Raw genomic sequence first — 19,053 nt, 5'->3', positions numbered from 1 at the left:
CGCGGCCGCCCTGAGCCAGCAGCAGAACCTGCAGGAGCGGCTGCGCCTGCGGGAGGAGCGGAAGCAGCAGGAGGAGCTGATGAAGGCCTTCGAGACGCCCGAGGAGAAGCGCGCACGGCGGCTGGCCAAGAAGGAGGCCAAGGAGCGCAAGAAGCGGGAGAAGATGGGCTGGGGTGAGGAGTACATGGGCTACACCAACACCGACAACCCCTTCGGAGACAACAACCTGCTGGGCACCTTCATCTGGAACAAGGTGGGCCCCGCTGGGTGGCGGCTTCTGTCCCTGTAGTCTTCCACTGTTTCTGGAGACCCCAACACTCCAGACACTCCCAGCCCGCGCTCAATCGTGAAAGATCGCATGAGCCAGCTTCTGCCGCCATCAGCTTTTTTTTTTTTTTTTTTGGACACAGGGTCTCGCTCTGTCGCCCAGGCTGGAGTGTAGTGTGTGATTGTGGCTCACTGCAGCCTTGACCTCCTGGCCTCCAGCGATCCTCCTTCCTCAACCTTTTGACTTTCTGGGACCACAAGCACCACCACCATGCCCAGTTAATTTTGTATTTTTTTGTAGCGATGGAGTCTCACTGTGTTGGCCAGGCTGGCCTCGAACTCCTAAGCTCAAGTGATTTTCCCACCTCAGCCTCCCAGAGTTCTGGGATTACAGGTGTGAGCCACTGCGCCCGGCTCACCATCACTTTCTTGCCATTAGCTGTGTCTCTTGCGGTGTAAGCTTCAGCTATTCTTTGCCCCGAACACCAGCCCAACCTGAAACCTGTCTGGAGAGCCAGCTCTTGGCATCGTGTACCCAGGACAGGGTTCCACAGTTCCAGGTGCTCTGTCGTTTTGAGCTGGTTGTTTCGTTCTGCGCCTCCCATGTAACCACTAGCCACACTGGTGGCAAAAAACAACAGAACTTTTCATCTCTTCGTTCTGGAGGCCAGAAGTCCAAAATCAAGGCGCGGGCAGGTGTGGGCAGGACCGCACTCCCTCCGGGGGCCGAGGGGAAGCCCCTCCTGCCTCTCCCAGCTCCCAGTCATGGCTGGTGATTCCTGAGCCCTCCCTGGCTCGTAGCCGCAGAACCCGGCCTGTTCCTGTGTTGCGTGGCTGGCTCTCTTCCCATCCCTGTCTCCACACGGCCTTCTCCTCCGTGTGTCTGTGTCTGAATGTTCCTTTTCTCATGAGGATACCAGGCGTTGGATGAGGGCCTGCCACCTCCAGGATGCCCTCATCTTACCTATGTCTGCGAGACCTCATCACTTTTTTTTTTCTTTTTGAGACAGAGTCTCGCTCTGTTGTCCAGGCTGGAGTGCAATGGCGTGATCCTGGCTCACTGCAACCTCCGCCTCCCAGGTTCAAGTGATTCCCGTGCCTCAGCCTCCCAAGTAGCTGGAATCACAGGCGTGTGCCACCACACTCGGCTCATTTTTGTATTTCTAGTAGAGATGGAGTTGAACCATGTTGGTCAGGCTGGTCTCGAGCTCCTGACCTCAAGTGATCCGCCTGCCTTGGCCTCCCAAAGTGCTGGGATTACAGGCGTGAGCCACCGTGCCTGGCCAAGACCTCATTTCACATAGGGTCACGGTTATAGCTACAGGGGTTCAGATGGGGATGTGCCTGTGGGGGACACAGCTCATCTGAAGCAGCGCCCACTTGTGGAGGGAGTGGAGCAGGCAACGGGTGGGCTGGGCCGACTGCACCTGCTCGCCGGTTGCGCAATTGGGAGCTGTGGGGTCCCCAGGTGGCTTCTGCCCAGTGTCGTCTGAGAACACAGTGGGCTCCTTCCGCCTTGGGGCCCTCACACCGCTGCACCCCTGCCTGGCCATGCTCTGCCCCTTCCCGGGCTGTTCTCTTTTGTCAGGCCTCAACTGACATGTCCCCTCTTGAGAGAGCCCTTCCTGGCCCCTTGCTCCCCAGCCCCCCCACCAAGTTCTTTATTGAGGCACCCACTGCTGCCTGGCACTTCATCGCCACTGTGTGCTGTGCGCCTGCGGTGTGCTGGGCACCGCTGTGAGCCCTGGGAGGGCAGCCATGGAGGAGGAAGATGTGGTCATCATTAACACTTGTGGAAGTGGCCCCAGGCTGGGCTGGATAGACCACAGAGTGGCCTGGGCATCTAGGGGGTGGTCCCCAGCCAGGCAGCCTGTGTCCCTGGAGGCAGGTTCTTCTGGGTGGCAGAGGGTCCTGGAACCCCCTCATGGCGACGGGGCGCCTGGAACCTGGGGAGGGTGGTTGGGAAGTGGGGGCTCCACACCAGGCTCCTAGACAGCTGCTGGAAGAAGCCAGCTTTGAGGGGCTCCAGGCTGGGACGGTGCCCATCCATGGCTGCCCCGTGCCCTGCTGTGTGGGCCGGGCCCCATGACCCCACAGGTTTGCTTTCAGAGCTGCTGCTGCCCCCACTCACTGTTCCTGCCCCGCCCCACGTGCACTGGGGGACCCTGACTTGCTGAGGTCATGGCCTTCACATCCGAAGCAGCCAGACTCCCGGGTAAAGCGAGTCAGCGGGCCCGGAGCAAGGCTCTTCTGTTGGGGGCTGGGGAGGCCCTGATCGAGGCCCTCCTGTTGGGAGTTGGGGTGGCCCCAAGCAAGTCCCTCCTGTTAGGATTGGGGTGGCCCTGAGTGAGGCCCCTCCTGTTGGAAGTTGAGGTGGCCCCTTCTTCCCCTTTGCATACACCTCACTCCCAGTGGAGCTCCGTGTCTGTGCTGAATTGGATCCGCTTGGTTTCAGGAGCATTGAGGAGGGGTTGGAAGATGTGCAGTGCGGGCAGGTTGCCTCTCTCTGCAAAACGAGGGCCGTGGTCAATCTCTTGGACGAAGGAGCCGAGGAGGGGGGCGAGGGGGCAGGTCTGTGCTCAGACGGGTGTGCTTGGCGCTTCCAGGCCCTAGAGAAGAAGGGGATCAGCCACCTGGAGGAGAAGGAGCTGAAGGAGCGGAACAAGAGGATCCAGGAGGACAACCGACTGGAGCTGCAGAAGGTAGGCGCCCCCCAGTCTGCTGGGCAGGGCCCTCCCTCTCCAGGGCCTGGAGGCCCACCCGCTGTGGCGGAACTTGAGGAGGCTTAGGTGGGAAGTCCCGGGGGCTGGCTTCAGGTAAGGCTGGATGCAGCCTTACATGGGTCTCAGACCATGGACCCAGGAAGCCGTTTCCCTCCACCTTGGCTCTGCTGGCCTCGGGCCTTCACTCCGAGATGCTCCCTTCAGGGTCGCCGAGAGGACCCCAGCTGCTCTGAGCTGCTGAGTCTCAGGCGGGAGGGCCCTCCCTTCCCAAGGTCTGTCCACCAGCACAGGCATCTCCGGACCAATCCCTGTACCCAGGGCAGCCAGGTGAGGGCTGGGCCCCCATCGCAGCCCAGCAGACCCCACGGCCCCGGCTGCCCTCAGCCTCCTGTGCCTGCAGGTGAAGCAGCTGCGACTGGAGCGGGAGCGCGAGAAGGCCATGCGCGAGCAGGAGCTGGAGATGCTGCAGCGTGAGAAGGAGGCGGAGCACTTCAAGACGTGGGAGGAGCAGGAGGACAACTTCCACCTCCAGCAGGCCAAACTGCGGTGCGCCGGGGCCCCCCCTGCCCCGACCCAGACTCGAGCCAGGGCCGGGCACTGGCTGGCACCCTGCGCCCTGTCTGGAGGCCATTGCTCTCCCACCCCTCAGGGTCCCACGCGGCACTTCCTGGAACCTTCCCTTCCTGACCCTTTCCCGGGCAGCGGGGCTCCTGCCTCCTGCCCTCCCCCGCTGGACTGGGTGCAGAGGAGACGGGCCCCGGTGTACGGCACCCCACGCCACCATGCATGCTGGACGCCGGGCCTGCACTGACCGCGGTTGTCCCTCCCACACTCTGCCCACGAGGGCGGCGCCCCTGTCCACCTGGTTTACAGACAAGGAAGCTGAGGCTCCGGGGTATTCCTGCTTGCCTTGGGCCCTGTGGTGGGTGACATCAGGCTCCTCCCAGCTCAGGCCTGCCTGGTGACGGGTTCTCTTGGGTTGGACCAGGGACCGCCCGCCACATGTACCCCTGCAGGCCCAGAGCAGAAGCCCTGGCCCTCCGCCCCGAGTTGTCTGCCTGGGGGAGGAGGCGGCTGTGAGGCAGGGACTGCTCTGGCCCCTCAGCCTGCCTCTGCCTCAGCTCCTCCACTCTTCCCCGTCACCGTCCACATAGAAGCCGCCCTCCCGGGCACATCCCAGAGGCCCTCCAGGAAGCCCTCCCACCTAGCCCACGCTCCGGGCCCACGCTGTGTGCACTTTGCCCTGCTGGCCTGTGCCCTCTGGCTGACCCGGCTCACTCTACCTTGTGCCTCCTCCTCTTCCTGCAGGAAGCCTTCCCTGACCACCCCCGGCATGTTAGGCCCCCTCCCCAGCTCCCACTGGTGCAGTCACCCCAAGGGCAGGGCATTCAGCGTGGAGGGTACAGCCCAGGCTCTGACACCACCTTCCCCGCTTCCCACAGCTCCAAGATCCGCATCCGTGACGGGCGGGCCAAGCCCATCGACCTGCTGGCCAAGTACATCAGCGCCGAGGATGACGACCTGGCCGTGGAGATGCACGAGCCCTACACGTTCCTCAACGGCCTCACCGTGGCCGACATGGAGGACCTGCTGGAGGACATCCAGGTACCCGGCCCCACCCGATGCTCCTCCAACCTGCACACTCGCCCCCATCCCACCCCAGCCACGCGCGTGCCCTGACCCCCGCCCCCTGCCCCCAGGTCTACATGGAGCTGGAGCAGGGCAAGAACGCCGACTTCTGGCGGGACATGACCACCATCACCGAGGACGAGATCTCCAAGCTCCGCAAGCTGGAGGCCTCGGGCAAGGGGCCAGGTAACTGTGGGCGTGCACCTGGGCTCTGGGGGAGCTGCGGGGGCTGCAGGGTTCACCCGGAAACTTCAGACTTGCTGTGGGGCCTGGTGCTCTCTTCAGGCCTCAGTTTCCCCAACTGGGGCCCCCCCTTCTGGGCCGAGCCACCAGGGGGCGGCAGCAGCAGGCGGTAGGCCCCGGGAGGGGTGCAGGGGGGCGGGCCTCTGTCTGGGGTGCAGGCCAGCAGCGTCCAGATCCAGTATGCGGTAAACGCTGACTCGGCGGTGCCTGGCCTCCCGGAGCTGCAGGGCTTTCTGCTCGGGTTTCAGTGCTCACGGTGGTCCTGCCTGTGTGAGCAGGTCTCACTCCACGCGGCCTGAAGGCCGTGCAGCCCTGGTTCAGGGCGCTCCTCCTCCCACGGGTCAGTTCATGCTCCTCCAACCTGATGGGCTTTTAAAATCACGTTTCGCTCCCCTCCGTGCGGTTGCACACATATGGTCACCCGGGACGCTCTAAAGCGTCTACCCCGAGCACTGCGGACATTCGGGCTGGGCCGTTCCCTAGGGTGGGGCCGTCCTGGGCACTGCGGGGTGCTGAGCAACATCTCCGGCCTCCACCCACCCCGGGTCAGGAACACCCCTAGTCCTGACAACCGCAGATGTCCCAGACATCACCCAGAGTCCCCTGGGGGCAGAATTGCCCTAGATGAGACCCCCCCGGCATAAAAGCCAACCACAGCAGCCCCAGCCCCTCTCCCCTGTGTTGCCCAGGCTGGTCTTGAACTCCTGGCCTCAAGCGATTCTCCTGCCTCATCTCCAAAAGGGCTAGGATTAAAGGCGTGAGCCACTGCATACTTTTTCTTTTCTTACAAAATTATTTAAGTTTTTTATTTCTGTAGGTTATTGAGGAACAGGTGGTGTTTGGTTACATGAGTAAGGTGTTTTTGTTGTTGTTTTTGGTTTTTTTCTTTTTCTTTTTCTTTTTCTTTTTGAGACGGAGTTTTGCTCTGTCGCCAGGCTGGAGTGCAGTGGCACGATCTCAGCTCACTGCAACCTCTGCCTCCCGGGTTCAAGTGATTCCCCTGCCTCAGCCTGCCAAGTAGCTGGGATTACAGGCGCACCACCACACCCGGGTAATTTTTTGTATTTTAGTAGAGACAGGGTTTCACGATGTTAGAGCCAAGATGGTCTTGATCTCCTGACCTCGTAATCCACCCACCTCAGCCTCCCAAAGTGCTGGGATTACAGATGTGAGCCACTGCGCCTGGCCGGTTACATGAACGAGTTCTTTAATGGTGATTTGTGAGATTTTGGTGCACCTAGCTTTTTCTAGGAAGTTCTAACCCTACAGTAGGTTGTGCAGTAGAAAATGGGTGTCATCCCAGCTCAGCCTCATTAGCCTGCCACCCTGTATAGGGCTTGGCTTCTCTCCACGAAACCCCGGGGCCCTTGGCCTGCACCCCCAGCCTCTAGCAGCTGCTGGGGGCCCCCTAAACCCTGTGGGCCCCCTTGTGGGCATTCGGGAGGTGACCAGACATGGAGCAGCACGTCCAGACCGACTTTCTATAAACGCTGACTCGGCGGCGCCTGGCTTCCCGGGAGCCGCGCAGCTGGGCTTTTCTGCTTGGGTTTCAGTGTTCGTGGCAGCCCCGCCTGTCCGAGCACAGCCACGCTCTGCTTGGCTGCGGCTGCCACAGATTCCATTGCCACTTAGGGCCCAGCAAAGGGGCTGCAGCTCTGGGTGCCGATTCCACGGTCCCAGGTGATTGGCTGGAGGGGACTCGGGTTCGTCTAGACTCTATCCAGTCCCTTGTGGTCTGGGTGTGGGCCTCTTGACCCTCTGTCCGCCAGTGGGGACTGGAGAAGGCAGGTTTCGAGCAGGGTGCCTGTGCTGGTCACCTCCACCTGGTGTGTCCCCAACAGCCATACACCAAGCTGCCTGTGGGCCCAGCACGGTGCGGGGAGCAGCAGCAGCGAGCCTCAGTGCCCGCCTCGGGAAGCTGCCATCGCTGGATGGTCAGGGAGGGCTTCCTGGCGGAAGGGATGTTCTCACTGAGCATGGAGGATGCGAGGAATTCAGGAAGTGAACGGGACAGAGAAGGATGGGTGGCTGGCAGGAAGCACAGCGCATGCAAAGGCCCAGAGGTGGCAGGGGTCAGGCATGGGCAGCAAGGGGGCAGGGTTGTGAGGTGAGGCCAGACCCAGCGGGGTGGGTGGCAGTGTCCTCAAAGCAGCCCTGAGGCTGCCGGCATGCCACATGGTGTGGGCAGAGCACGTGGAGTCAGGCTGGGCTCCAGCCTCCCAGCACCCACTCCCGCCGTCAGTGGCCTCCCCGTCTATCGAGGAGGGACTTGAGCCTCGGGCCCCCGGGCCAGTGGTAGATGCCAGACAGACTCCCTGTAGGATGGGGGGCGGCCCCAGGACTTCCCCAGGGGCCAGCAGGGCGGCCTTCTTTGCCAGGACAGAGCTCCCTGGATCATTGGGCTTCACAGAGGGAAACCAAGGCCCAGAGAGGGCAAGCCACTTGCCCACAGTCACACAGCCCAGGCTGGCAGAGCAGATCTGAATTCCAGAGAACTTGGCTACCGAGCACACCCCTCACCCCCTCATGGGCTGCCCAAGGCCAGGGCAGAGTTGGGCCAGGTTGGTGGACCGGGCCCACGACCAGGGTTCCCAGACCCACATGTCAGACTCACCTAGGGAGGTCATTCTCAGGGCTGAGAATGCCAGTGGTGGCCTCCCCGACACTAGGGGCCTGGGCCTCCAGGCAAGGCAGCATCTGCATTTTAACATGGCTCCCAGCCTCCGCCCACCCCTCCCCTCCGCTGCGGCCAGGGCAGGGGCAACCTGAGACCAGGGAGGAGGCGGGACCCCTGTGAGGGGAGGGAACAGGACTGGATGGGACCCCTGTGGGGGAAGAGTGGGGGAGAGGGACCCCCCCATGGCAGGGGAGGAGGCCCTGATGGGGTGGAGGAGCATACAGGCAATGTGGAACCACCCCCCATGGCCCCACCTCGCTGCAGGTGAGCGCCGCGAGGGGGTCAACGCCTCCGTCAGCTCCGACGTGCAGTCGGTGTTCAAGGGGAAGACATACAACCAGCTGCAGGTCATCTTCCAGGGCATCGAGGGCAAGATCCGCGCTGGGGGCCCCAACCTGGACATGGGCTACTGGGAGAGCCTCCTGCAGCAGCTGCGTGCTCACATGGCGCGGGCCCGGTGAGCACTGGGTGCGGGCACCAGGGGTGGTGCCATCCAGGTGGGGTGGGTTTCGCCCCCTCCTGGGTCCTGGGTGGGGTGGGTCTCGCCTCCTCCTGGGACCTTGTGGGGTGGAGGGGGCAGGAAAGTGCCAACTGGCCGGGGCCCACCTATATGAGTGATGAAGGGGGGCTGGGGGTCATGCAGGCCCGTCCCCTAGCGGGAAGGCCCCAGGATGCTCCGGTGCCCTCACCTGGAGTCCTGAGCCCCGTTGGTCTCACAGGGCTCCCCAGGAGCTTCTGCCGTTTAACGAGTACTTGGCTCCAGCAGCCATGGCATCACGGGAAGCCCTGAGGCCGCCTGCCTGTCCATGCTGCCTTCCACCCAGGCCTGCGCCCTCCCGGCGCTGTTGCCTCCTGGCCTCTGGCTGTGTACAGATTCCTGGAGTGCTTTTGGCACCGCTGTGTAAATACATGTTTCCCTTGCTAATCTGTAAACGTCTCTAAATTTATCATGCTTGTTGGCTGGTGTCCTGCTGGGCCCCTTCTCCTGGCCAGCCCCAGCCACAAGACACTGAGACTCCAACGTGAGACCCAGACCCACCCCTCCCTGCCACAGGATGGTTCTCCGGGTAGCTGGGTCCCCTCGTCCTCGCTCCCATAAGCCTTGACCCTGAACTGGCCAAGCGTCCCAGCCGGAGCCGTGGCTGCTCGCCACCTTCTCAGGGTCTTTGCAGCAAAAAGGGGGGTGAGAATCTCTGTGGGGGTGGGGCGCGGAGCCCCTTCGCCTCCACGTGGGTGACCCCGGCCCTGCATCCCAGGCTGCGCGAGCGCCACCAGGACGTGCTGCGGCAGAAGCTGTACAAACTGAAGCAGGAGCAGGGCGTGGAGAGCGAGCCGCTGTTCCCCATCCTCAAGCAGGAGCCTCAGTCCCCCAGCCGCAGGTAGGCCCGGCCCGGCCGGCACCCCGGGACGCCGATGCAGATGCGGAACAGCATGGGGGGGCCGTGGGCGGCCTCCGCCCCTCCAACGCTCTCTCCTCCCCAGCCTGGAGCCTGAGGACGCGGCGCCCACCCCGCCCGGGCCCTCCTCGGAGGGCGGCCCCGTGGAGGCCGAGGTGGACGGTGCAGCCCCGACAGAGGGCGACGGCGACGGTGAGGGCGAGGGCGAGGGCGAGGGCGAGGCGGTGCTCATGGAGGAGGACCTGATTCAGCAGAGCCTGGATGACTACGACGCTGGCAGGTACAGCCCGCGGCTGCTCACGGCGCACGAGCTGCCACTGGACGCGCACGTGCTGGAGCCGGACGAGGACCTGCAGCGCCTGCAGCTCTCGCGCCAGCAGCTCCAGGTCACGGGTAAGGGCGGGGCTGGAGGCCAGGGGGCGGGGCCAGTGGGTCGGCTGGGGGCGGGGCTGGAGATGCAGGGGGCGGGGCTCCTCCAGCCTCATTTCCTGGAGGAAGCCCCTGGCGTCAATGGGGAGCTGCTCCATTCTTGTTCCCCGGGTCTCTGAGCATCCGTTCAGTCACCTGCACGTGCCCTGGGGCGTTCACTCATTCATCCTGGGCTTGCTGGCCCGCTGGCCTTGGGGCCACAGGTGGTGGTAGCTTTCACCGGCTGCTGTCCGAGCACTCCCTGGGCGGCCTCCGTCCTAAGACAGAGGAGAAAATACCAGCTTCAGAAAATTCCTGGGCCAGGACCCCCTCGGGGGTCGTGCGTGGGGCTGGACCCCGCAGCCAGGCCCTAACCACCAGGCTCTCCTGCTGCTTGGCGGGGAAGTGCGCTGCGCTTGGTCCCCACCCAGGAGGACGATAGATAGGACAACCAAGGTCCGGGGCCCAGGGTGGATAGTGCGGGTCTTAGGGTCCCCCAGGCCCTGTCCCCCACCATGTGCCTTAGCCCGCCCCAGCCTGTTTCCTTTTTGTGGGAGACACCAGCGGCCTCCCCTGTCAGAGAGGCTGGGAGGGAGGCCAGGACGCAGGGGGAGGCCGAGGCCCGGGTGAACGCCGTCCCGCCCGCAGGAGACGCCAGCGAGAGCGCCGAGGACATCTTCTTCCGGCGGGCCAAGGAGGGCATGGGCCAGGACGAGGCGCAGTTCAGCGTGGAGATGCCGCTCACCGGCAAGGCCTACCTGTGGGCCGACAAGTACCGGCCACGCAAGCCGCGCTTCTTCAACCGCGTGCACACGGGCTTCGAGTGGAACAAGTACAACCAGACACACTACGACTTCGACAACCCGCCGCCCAAGATCGTGCAGGGCTACAAGTTCAACATCTTCTACCCCGACCTCATCGACAAGCGCTCCACGCCCGAGTACTTCCTGGAGGCCTGCCCCGACAACAAGGATTTCGCCATCCTGCGCTTCCACGCGGGGCCGCCCTACGAGGACATCGCCTTCAAGATCGTCAACCGCGAGTGGGAATACTCGCACCGCCACGGCTTCCGCTGCCAGTTTGCCAACGGCATCTTCCAGCTGTGGTTCCACTTCAAGCGCTACCGCTACCGTCGGTGATGCCCTGGGGAACGGCAGGCAGGTGTCCTCGGGGGCCGCAATAAAGGGACTTTGGTGAAGCTGACAGTCACTCCAGGGCCACTGTCTGGGCTGAAGGGCCACGGGTTCACGTCTCACCTCAGGCTGCATCTTCCCCTCGCCGGGCTTCTGTTTCCCCCTATGTAAAAGGAGGGTCACCGTAGAGCCTGCCTTGGTGAGCTGAGGACACGCTGGGACAGGCTGGCCCAGGCTCCCGATGCATCGGAGGGGGCACTGGGGGCATCTTTAGAGCACGAGGGCGGCCAGCAGCCGCCAGCTGACCTCACTGCCCAGGCGGACACACTCCGCCGACCCTCAGCCAGGCTGAGTGTGAGGTCCACAGGCCCTGCCCCAGGCGGCAGCCACATAGGTGCCCTGGAGATGGGCCAGCGGGGCCCGGGCTTGGCGGCGCCAGGCTTGTGAGAAGCAGGAAACTCAAGGCCAGCCCCGACACATCACGGGGCACCCATTGGGTGTGAGGCAGAGCCCGCGGCTGTGGGGCAGCTCCAGCCCTGCCCACAGGCCACCCTCACCCGCATTGGCAGCATTGAGGCCAGGACACTGCTGGCACCCGATCCGCCACTGTGGAAGAGACCATCTGTGGGCACCCAAATTCTGCAGGGCCCGTCCCCCAACTCACTGTGCTGGCTGTGGCTCCATTTCCCCGCAGCGGGGTGGGGAGGGTGCGTCGGGGTGCCCGTTCCTCTCATGGTCATGGGAACCAAAAGCCACTGAGCCGTTCTCCCCTAGCCTCCGAGCACAGGGCCTGGAGGGCAGGGGCTCCCCAAGCCTGGGGGTTGGGGAATGGTGAGGGGCTTCCCCCAGGGATCCCCCCATCTGGCCTGCTCACAGGGCCTTGGGGCAGGAGACCAGTGACCCCGAGTTCTGCCCACGTCAGGACAGTAGCTTCTTCTCATTCCCCCTTCTCAGGCCAGGAGGGCCGAGGGCCACACGGATGCCACAGCCCAGGTTGGAGTGGCCCAGCCGGCAGGCTTGTTCCTTCAGCATCTGATGGGAACATCTCCAATGGAAGCAAAATGGAATGTGCCTCCCGGACCCCCAAAGGGCCACCCAACCTCACCAGTCACCAGCCCCAGACCACCCACAGCCCCGCCCAGACGCCCTGCCTCATCTGGAAATAGTGTCGTTTGTTTCTCTAAAAAGACTTTTGTAGGTGGGAAAAAAGATATTTTATTCTCATGGAACTGGCCTATTGACAAGATTGCATGTTTTTTTAATAAACGTTTTATTTTAGAATAATCTCAGGTTTGCCGAAATGCAGAGTGTAGCGTCCCCAGCGCCCCACACCCGCTGCCCTAGTTGCTGGCAGCGTTTGTGACACGGTGCATTTGTCACAAGGGAAGAGCCTGGGAAGCAACACAGCACCCAACTGGGGCCCGGTGGTCCCTCGGGAGCTGCGTTAGTGCCCGGGTCTGTCTTTGCCCCCCACCCCCTCTGCGTTGCTTCCGACAGTGGGGTGATGGTCCGTTCCCCAGACGACGGGAGGGAGGGTACAAGGGTGGACACAGCTGCCGGCCTGGGCCCAGGCTGTTGTGGGGGCAGCGCTTGGCCATGCCTGGAGACATTCATGGTGGTCCCGCCTTGGGGCTGCTCCTGGCGTGGAGTGGGTGGAGGCCAGGGATGCTGCCCAGCGTGCCGCAGTGCCCAGGATGAGCCTCCCCAAATGTCCTCACTGCAGCAGGCAGAGGTGGGAAGCAGATCCTGCACTCTCCCCGGTCACTGGTCACCTCCCAGCCCCGGCCTCTAACAGGATCCCAGGAGTTTCTGGCACAGGGCTTGGGAACTGGCCAGGGAAATGCATCTGATCAGAGTCCCCTCTCCACGCTGCAGACCCTGACCAGCCTCCTCCAGAATCCCAAATCGCATTGCAGCACACACGGCACTGCCATCCCCGGCCTAGCCTTTAGCAGACATCACAAGTCGACAGCAGATGGCCAGAGCCATCTTAGAATCCTTTGGGCAGCCTCTTGGCGTGAGTCCCTGGCCAGCTCCACTGCCGATCAGGACAGGCTGCTGGGAGCAGGGCTCGGGAGGCACTTTTCTTCTTTTGAGACAGGCTGGAGTACAGTGGCGTGATCGCAACTCTGCATCCTCAACACCACAAGGCACTTTTGAGCCCAGAGTGGTGTTTGAGACAGGCTGGGTTCTGTAGTCACAGCCCAGGTTGTGTGTGCGTGGCTGGCGCAGTCCAGCCCGTACCGGGCCTAACCCAGACCTCACACCAGCAATATGTGACAGTATTTACTTCCATTTGGCTGCTTGGGAAACAGGCCCACAAAAGCCCACGTTTTCGAGCCCAGAAAGTGGCAGAGCCAGTATTAGAAACTGGGTTTCTCTACCTTGGAGAATGCCAATCCCAGACCACCATCCCTGTCCCTGCCTCAGTTTCCCCACCCGCCCCTGCAGAGGTCTCCCCAGCCCCAACATCCTGCTCCCTCCTCCTCACATGCCCTTTGCACCCCAAGGGAGATGGCTGTCGTCTAACTGGCAAGGCATATGATTTGCCAGAGGCCTCCCAGGGCAGGGGGCACACAGGGCTCAGGCCAAGCTAAGGAGCCTGGGGGAGCAGGGCACCAGGGAGCTACGGAGGGCATGTGAGCCGGGGAGGGCCTCCGAGCTGGGTGTCAGGGAGACTCTGTAGGCAGACTGGAGGTGGGGGCCAGGGTTAGGCTCTGCACACCCCCACCCCATCTGCCCCATGACTCCCAACCCTGGCCCCAGGTTCACCCGGTGTCCTGGAAGCTGCTCCGCCCCCACCCCAACTTCCTGACTTTAGCTGTGTCCAGAGCTAAGAATAGAAGCTCCCTGCCCGGTCCTTGCGGAAACCGCAGCCACGGGGGGCACATCCTGAGCCTGGCCTCTGTTCCCACCATCTGCCCCCCAGCCCCTCACAACTCCTCCCACCAGAGCCTCCTGTGCTCCCATTGAACCCGAGGTGCCTGTGGGGGGCGGGCCAAGACCAGGAGACCTCCAGCAACCAGCCCCAGACGACTGGGAAGCCCAGCGCTCATGTTCCAATCCCACACGTGGGTGCGGCATCGTTCCCCATTCGTGCCTCAGTTTTCCCATCTCTAAAATGTAGAGTATCTTTACCCCCTGCCTCGCAGAGATGTGGTGAGACTTAAGCTAAATGCAAGTGTCATTCTCTGAACCCTGCCCAGGCTGTTTCCCCGAAGAGACATTGTCCTTGTTATCTCAGGGCCAAGGACGGAGGAAGTGGGGACAGGACAGCCTTCCTCCACCTCTCACTGCCCTCTCATCTGGAGCCCCAGCCCCACATCCTCCTCCCCCTACATCTGCCCTCCTTGCAGTTAGTGTAGCAAGGGCCTCACGCTCTCTTTTGCCTCCAAAGCTTTATACATGCATTTCCTGTCACTGCCATGTATCCCAGACCTGGGGAGCTCCTATTCATCTCACAAAACCCCACTTCCCATGCCCTCTCCTCACAAGATGCCTTCCTAACTCACCTCTGGGCTTCCCTAGACCCTGTCACTTCCTTTGGCCCAGCCCTGACTCCAGGGGGCTGGAACAGTCTGTGTCCAGTTCTTTCTCCAGCCTAGGGCATCCTGAAGGGCAGACCTGGTTTCAGGTCTCACTTGGAGCTCATAATTGTCCCACTGTATAGGCTGGAACACAGAGAGGCGTTGGGGAGAGTAAGACTTGGAGATTCAGGTCGGCTTCACAGAAGAGCGGCCTTGGAGCCAGGGTTTTGCCAGATCCATAGGAGTTGGACGGGCTCCTTGCCAGGGAAGACAGAAGTTGTGTTAAATGGCTGGTGACTCAATGGGATGGAGCTTCGGGAGGGAGATTGGGTGTGGCTGAAGGCCAGGAGGAGGCAGGATAGTGGGCGGGGTAGCCGGGGAAGGGGCTTCCGGACTGGGCTGACGAGAGGACCGGGGCCAGGGTGGGAATCCCCCTCACTCAGCCTGGACTTGTAGCCCTCCCGGGCCCAGGGGACTGGGTGGGGTGGAGTCAGGGCCAGGCCAACTTGTCCGGTCCCTAACTCAAGGTTGTGTCTGGCTCTGGTGTGCAAACAAGGCCAAGGAGGCCAAAGGACCCCCCTCTGCAAAGAGATGGTCCCAGGCCCTGTGTCCCGCACCTTCTCAGTCATTCCTGTCCGGCTCCATTCCCTCCTTCCCCAGCCTGAGCTGGGGGTGGGCAGGAAAGAGTGCCCATCCCCCACTGCCGCCGCCCGGCTCCAGACCATTCCTCCTCTGGCTCCAAAGCCACCTCCCACCCTCCTCCTCAAGAGACTCTCCCACGCAATGCCATCACCCCAGCTCTCCCGGCTCACCTGCTCTGGGACCACCTGTCTCAGTCTGGCTGTGGAGTCTGGTGCAACCCCCATTCCTCTGTCCTCCCACCCCACCCCTGGAAGGGGCCTCAAACACGTCCTGCATGTATTAAGCAGGGCATAACACTACTGTGTGCCGGGCTTCAGCGCACCCAGTGCATTTGGAGCCCTGGAGTCTGGGCGCCCCCGGGGCGCCGATCCGCCTGGACCTGCCCCGCCCCCTCCAGGCCTTGGGTGCTGCCCAGATGGTGAATAATGCGGGCCTGGCGGCGGGAGCGCCGGGAAGAGGCCTGGCAGGGCGCTGGGCGGCTGGAGGGGCTGAGGCTCCCGAGGAGGGGCCCCTGCCACCCCCACCGCAGCCACTGCATCCCTGCCACCTGCGGCCTGGGGGTCCCAAGGGCGCCGCCTTCCCCAGCGGGGAAGTCCCGGCGTGCTGGGGGCACCCACTGACCCCAAGTCAGCCAGGCCTGGGCCCGAGGGGCGTGGCCAGCGCAGGGTGGGCGGGGCTGATGAGAGACAGCGAGAGACAGAGACAGGACGGGGAGAGCGAGCCGCGGGCTGCCAGCGGCCCCTACCCGTCCCAGCTCGGCTTAGCCCCCGCGGACTCCTCCAGGCCGCGCCCCCGGGGCATCCTGTGCCGCCACGCCCTCCATCTGTGTCCCGCGGTGACGGGGCAGCGCCAGGGTCCTCTGCTGGGCCCGCCCCTGGCCACAGCCAGACTGACTCAGTTTCCCTGGGAGGCCCCACTGGAGCCCGTCCTTCCCTTCCCTCTGCCTGCCCCCAGCCGTCGCCCCAGCCTCGGCGCCCGCACATCTGCCTGGACCCCCGTGCGCAGGATCCAGCCAGGTGGGAGCCCCGCAGATGAGGTCTCTGAAGGTGAGGTCGCCCTGCCGGCTCAGGGCGGGATGCGCTGCTCTTGCTTGAGCCCGGGCTGCTGGGCGCATCCGGCGCTGGCCCTGCCCTGCTGTGGGTGTGTCCAAAAGCCCGCGGTTACAGCGGCCAGGTGCCAGGTGTCCCCTGTGTGGCCCAGGGGTGGCATGGGTGCCCTGAGGCCTGCACTGGGCGCCCAGGCAGCTGGATCTGGGTGTGGCCCAGGCTGATTCTGTTGGGGGTGCTCTCTGGTCTCTGTGGGGCCACATGGCTGTGAACAGGGGTCCCAGACTCAGGTGGCTGCAGCTGGGGAGGGGGCCCAGGCCCTGGATGTGGCAGGGATCGAGTGTGGTTGTGTGGCTGTGTGTGTGTGATTTTGTCTCTGGGAGTGAACCATGTGTGGCTCTGGTTGTGTGTCTGTGTCTGTGCGTGTGTGGCGGTTGTGTGTGTGTGACTGTGTGTTTGTTTCTGCCGAGCGTCTGGGACTGTTAAACATTATGTGTTCATCTGTGCATCTTTCTGTTTGTGTGTGTTTGTGTGTATCTGTGCACCTGCTGTGTTTCTGCCTGTGTGTCTGTGTTTTTCTGTCTGTGTCTGTCACATTTCTGCCTGTGTGTCTATGTGTGTCTCTGTCTGTGTCTGTCGTGTTTCTGCCTGTGTGTCTGTTATGTTTCTGCCTGTGTCTGACTGTGTCTGTGTGTGTCTGTGTGTCTGTAGTGTTTCTGCCTGTGTCTGACTGTGTCTGTGTGTGTCTGTGTGTCTGTAGTGTTTCTGCCTGTGTCTGTCTGTGTGTGTCTGTGTGTTGTGTTTCTGTGTGTGTCTATCTCTGTGTGTCTGTGTGTCTGCCATGTTTCTGTATGTGTGTCTGTGCATGCCTGTGCATCTGCTGTGTTTCTGCCTGTGTGTCTGTTGTGTGTCTGTTGTGTGTCTGTGTGTGTCTGTGTGTCTGCCATGTTTCTGTGTGTCTGTACATGTCTGTGCGTCTACCTGCTGTGTTTCTGTTTGTCACATTTCTGCCTGTCTGCTGTGTTTCTGCCTTTGTGTGTCTGGCTATCTGTGTGTGTCTCGAGTGTGCACACACGGCGGTGGCCTGAGGTGTGTGTTGGTGGAATCACTGTAGCTCGTGGTCCACCATTAACCACCAGCCACACTGCCTGGGTCCCGCCCCCTGGTCCCCTGCCGGCCCCTGTGTGAAGAAGGCTCCCTGCGTGCTCCCTGGGGGAGCCCCCACTAGAGAGATGGGGAAACCGAGGCTCACAGGGGGCCATGTGACTCAGGGCCCAAACAAGGCTGGTGGGAGTCTGGCTGGCTGGGGGAGTCCCCGCCCTGCACCCTATGGGCTGGGGACCCTGTTGGTGTCGCAAACAGGAAATGTTCCCGGAAACAGAGCTTTGCGGTGAGGGGAGGTGGGCCCATTAGGGTATGGAATGTGTCTGCCTCCACATCCGTGCAGGGTCCGCGCCCATGAGCGTTTGGGTCTACAGCAGGCATGGGAGGATCTGGCCTGGTCCCTGAAGTTTCAGGCCCAAAAGGGCCCTGTGGGTCCAAGGTCCAAGGTCGACCGGGGTGACACGGAGCCTCAGGGCTCCCTCCTGGCTGCCCGGACACCTTGCAGGGAGCTGAGCTGTGAGTACAGCCAGGCGCCCTGGAGAGGTGAGAGCCAGGGAGGCCTGGGCTGAGCACCTGCAGGCATGGAGATCAGAATCTCACCCCCAATTGCACCGAGCGGGGAAACTAAGGCTCGGCGAGGTGGAGCCTCACCCTGGCAGTGGCAGATCGGGGACTACAGCCTCCAAGCCTGTCTGAGGGAGGCGTGATGGGCTCAGGCCATGGCAGGCAGGCGGGGCGGGCAGGGTGGGGCGCTGAAGAGAGGGGACTTGTTGAGAAACGGATGGATGATGAGGGGCCGCGCTCCAGGCAGGAGGAGGAGAAGGAGGGACGGGGCACGAGGATGGAACGTGGAGCGGAGGAGAGGCCTGCTCTTTGGGAACCGAGGATCACATTCCACTGGCAACCAGGCTTGGGGGAGCCAGGCCTGGTGCCCACGCCCAGCCGAGCGCCCGGGCCTCTGGAAACAGCGCCGGACAGAGCCCTCCAAGTCACACGACCCGCGAGCCGGGTCCCCTGTCAGGGGTGGCATCGGATGAGGAGGAACTCACTGTCCGCCTTCCAGAAAGAAGCCGGGAATCAAGACAGAGATTTCTGGAACCCGAGACCCAGGCAAATTCCCATCAAAGTTGCAGGACCTCAGCCTCCTGGGATTCTAGAATGGAGAGGCATTCTGCGTCCCGGGACTGAAGGAAGCATGTTAGAATTCCAGAACCCTGCACCCACTAAGGGCAAATGCCTGCTCTCAGGCTGCAAAATTCTGGAATTATTCAGCATGAAAAAGGGATCTTGGGTCCACACCTCTCCCCAGACACAGGGAGCGACCGTAATTTTCCCAAGAGCCGCACGGTGCTGCTCTACTCCCCCACGGGGTGGGGGCCCCTGCTGCCCCTCCTGGCCAATGCAGGAGGGAAGGGAGGCCCTGCCTGGTCCCCCCATTGGCCTCCTTGCCTGGAGAACTTGAGACGGTTTCCATCACCTGAACCCAGGGTGGGGAGTGGAGGTGGCGGGGGGACTGGAAACAGCCAGCTGTGGCCAGAAGGACTCAGTGCCAGTTTCCAGGCTCCCCTGGGCCGAGGGCTCTGGGCCATGCATTTGCTCCCAGCCACGGGAGGTGTGAGGGAGTTCCGGGTGTGTGACCCCCGGTGAGTGGAGTGTGGTCGAGGAGACCCTGAGACCCAGGAGGGACTGGAAGTTGCTCCAGGCAGAGGTCGGGGCAGTGGCTGCAGGGACAGCCGAGTCCCAAGGAATGTTCAGAAACGGCACATACCAGCTCTCGAGGGAGGAACGCCTTGTCCCAGGGGAAACCCAAGTGCAGGAATCCAAATCCCAGGCATCAAAGCAGCCCGGGGTGGAGGGCAATGACTGCCAGAGGCCGCGAGGAGCCCCCCACCGCATCTGCTCTCCAGGCCTCAGTTTCTCCTCTGGAAGCCCCACCTCCCACCACAGCGGCAATGGCCTTAGCCGTCCGCCCAGGAAGGGAGCGCAATGCTGCTGTCGGGAGCTGGATAATTTATGAGGCTGGATGAAGTGTAGCCAAGCCCAGCAGCTGGGCCAAAGAGCCACAAATGAGATGGGGAGTGAGGGCCACAGTCACCCATTGCACCGCCCTGGAACGCATTAGCTGCTGCAACCCCACAGCCCAGGCACTGCCTCAGGGCCAGCAAGCACTGAGCGCCTGCTGTGGTGTGCTGGGCGCTTCATGTGGATCAGTTCATTCCCGTCACCAGCCCCCACCCCCACTTTTTTTTTTTTTTTG

General features: G+C 62.7%; 2 protein-coding genes across 2 annotated transcripts in view; both read left to right on the top strand.

Annotated features, from left to right (window-relative positions):
* CACTIN (cactin, spliceosome C complex subunit) overlaps positions 1-11,764 on the top strand; it is a 27,440-nt gene extending 15,676 nt beyond the window's left edge. The window contains exons 3-11 of the mRNA XM_011967454.1: positions 2,874-2,969; positions 3,391-3,536; positions 4,433-4,595; positions 4,691-4,805; positions 7,804-7,996; positions 8,796-8,918; positions 9,022-9,329; positions 9,993-10,501; positions 11,432-11,764. Of these exons, the coding sequence (XP_011822844.1) occupies positions 2,874-2,969; positions 3,391-3,536; positions 4,433-4,595; positions 4,691-4,805; positions 7,804-7,996; positions 8,796-8,918; positions 9,022-9,329; positions 9,993-10,483 (1,635 nt within the window). The 3' untranslated portion in view covers positions 10,484-10,501; positions 11,432-11,764. The remainder of the gene's footprint in view (positions 1-2,873; positions 2,970-3,390; positions 3,537-4,432; positions 4,596-4,690; positions 4,806-7,803; positions 7,997-8,795; positions 8,919-9,021; positions 9,330-9,992; positions 10,502-11,431) is intronic.
* Positions 11,765-15,360: 3,596 nt separating this feature from the next.
* The window catches only part of TBXA2R (thromboxane A2 receptor), a 17,632-nt gene continuing 13,939 nt past the window's right edge, over positions 15,361-19,053 (top strand). The window contains exon 1 of the mRNA XM_011967453.1: positions 15,361-15,692. The gene's annotated coding sequence lies outside the window, so the exon portion shown is untranslated. The remainder of the gene's footprint in view (positions 15,693-19,053) is intronic.

Source organism: Mandrillus leucophaeus, unplaced genomic scaffold, assembly GCF_000951045.1.
Source record: "Mandrillus leucophaeus isolate KB7577 unplaced genomic scaffold, Mleu.le_1.0 Scaffold8, whole genome shotgun sequence".
In the NCBI taxonomy this organism is placed as follows: Eukaryota; Metazoa; Chordata; class Mammalia; order Primates; family Cercopithecidae; genus Mandrillus; species Mandrillus leucophaeus.
Note: the sequence above shows the minus strand (reverse complement) of the source record. Positions and strands in the feature narration are given on the sequence as shown.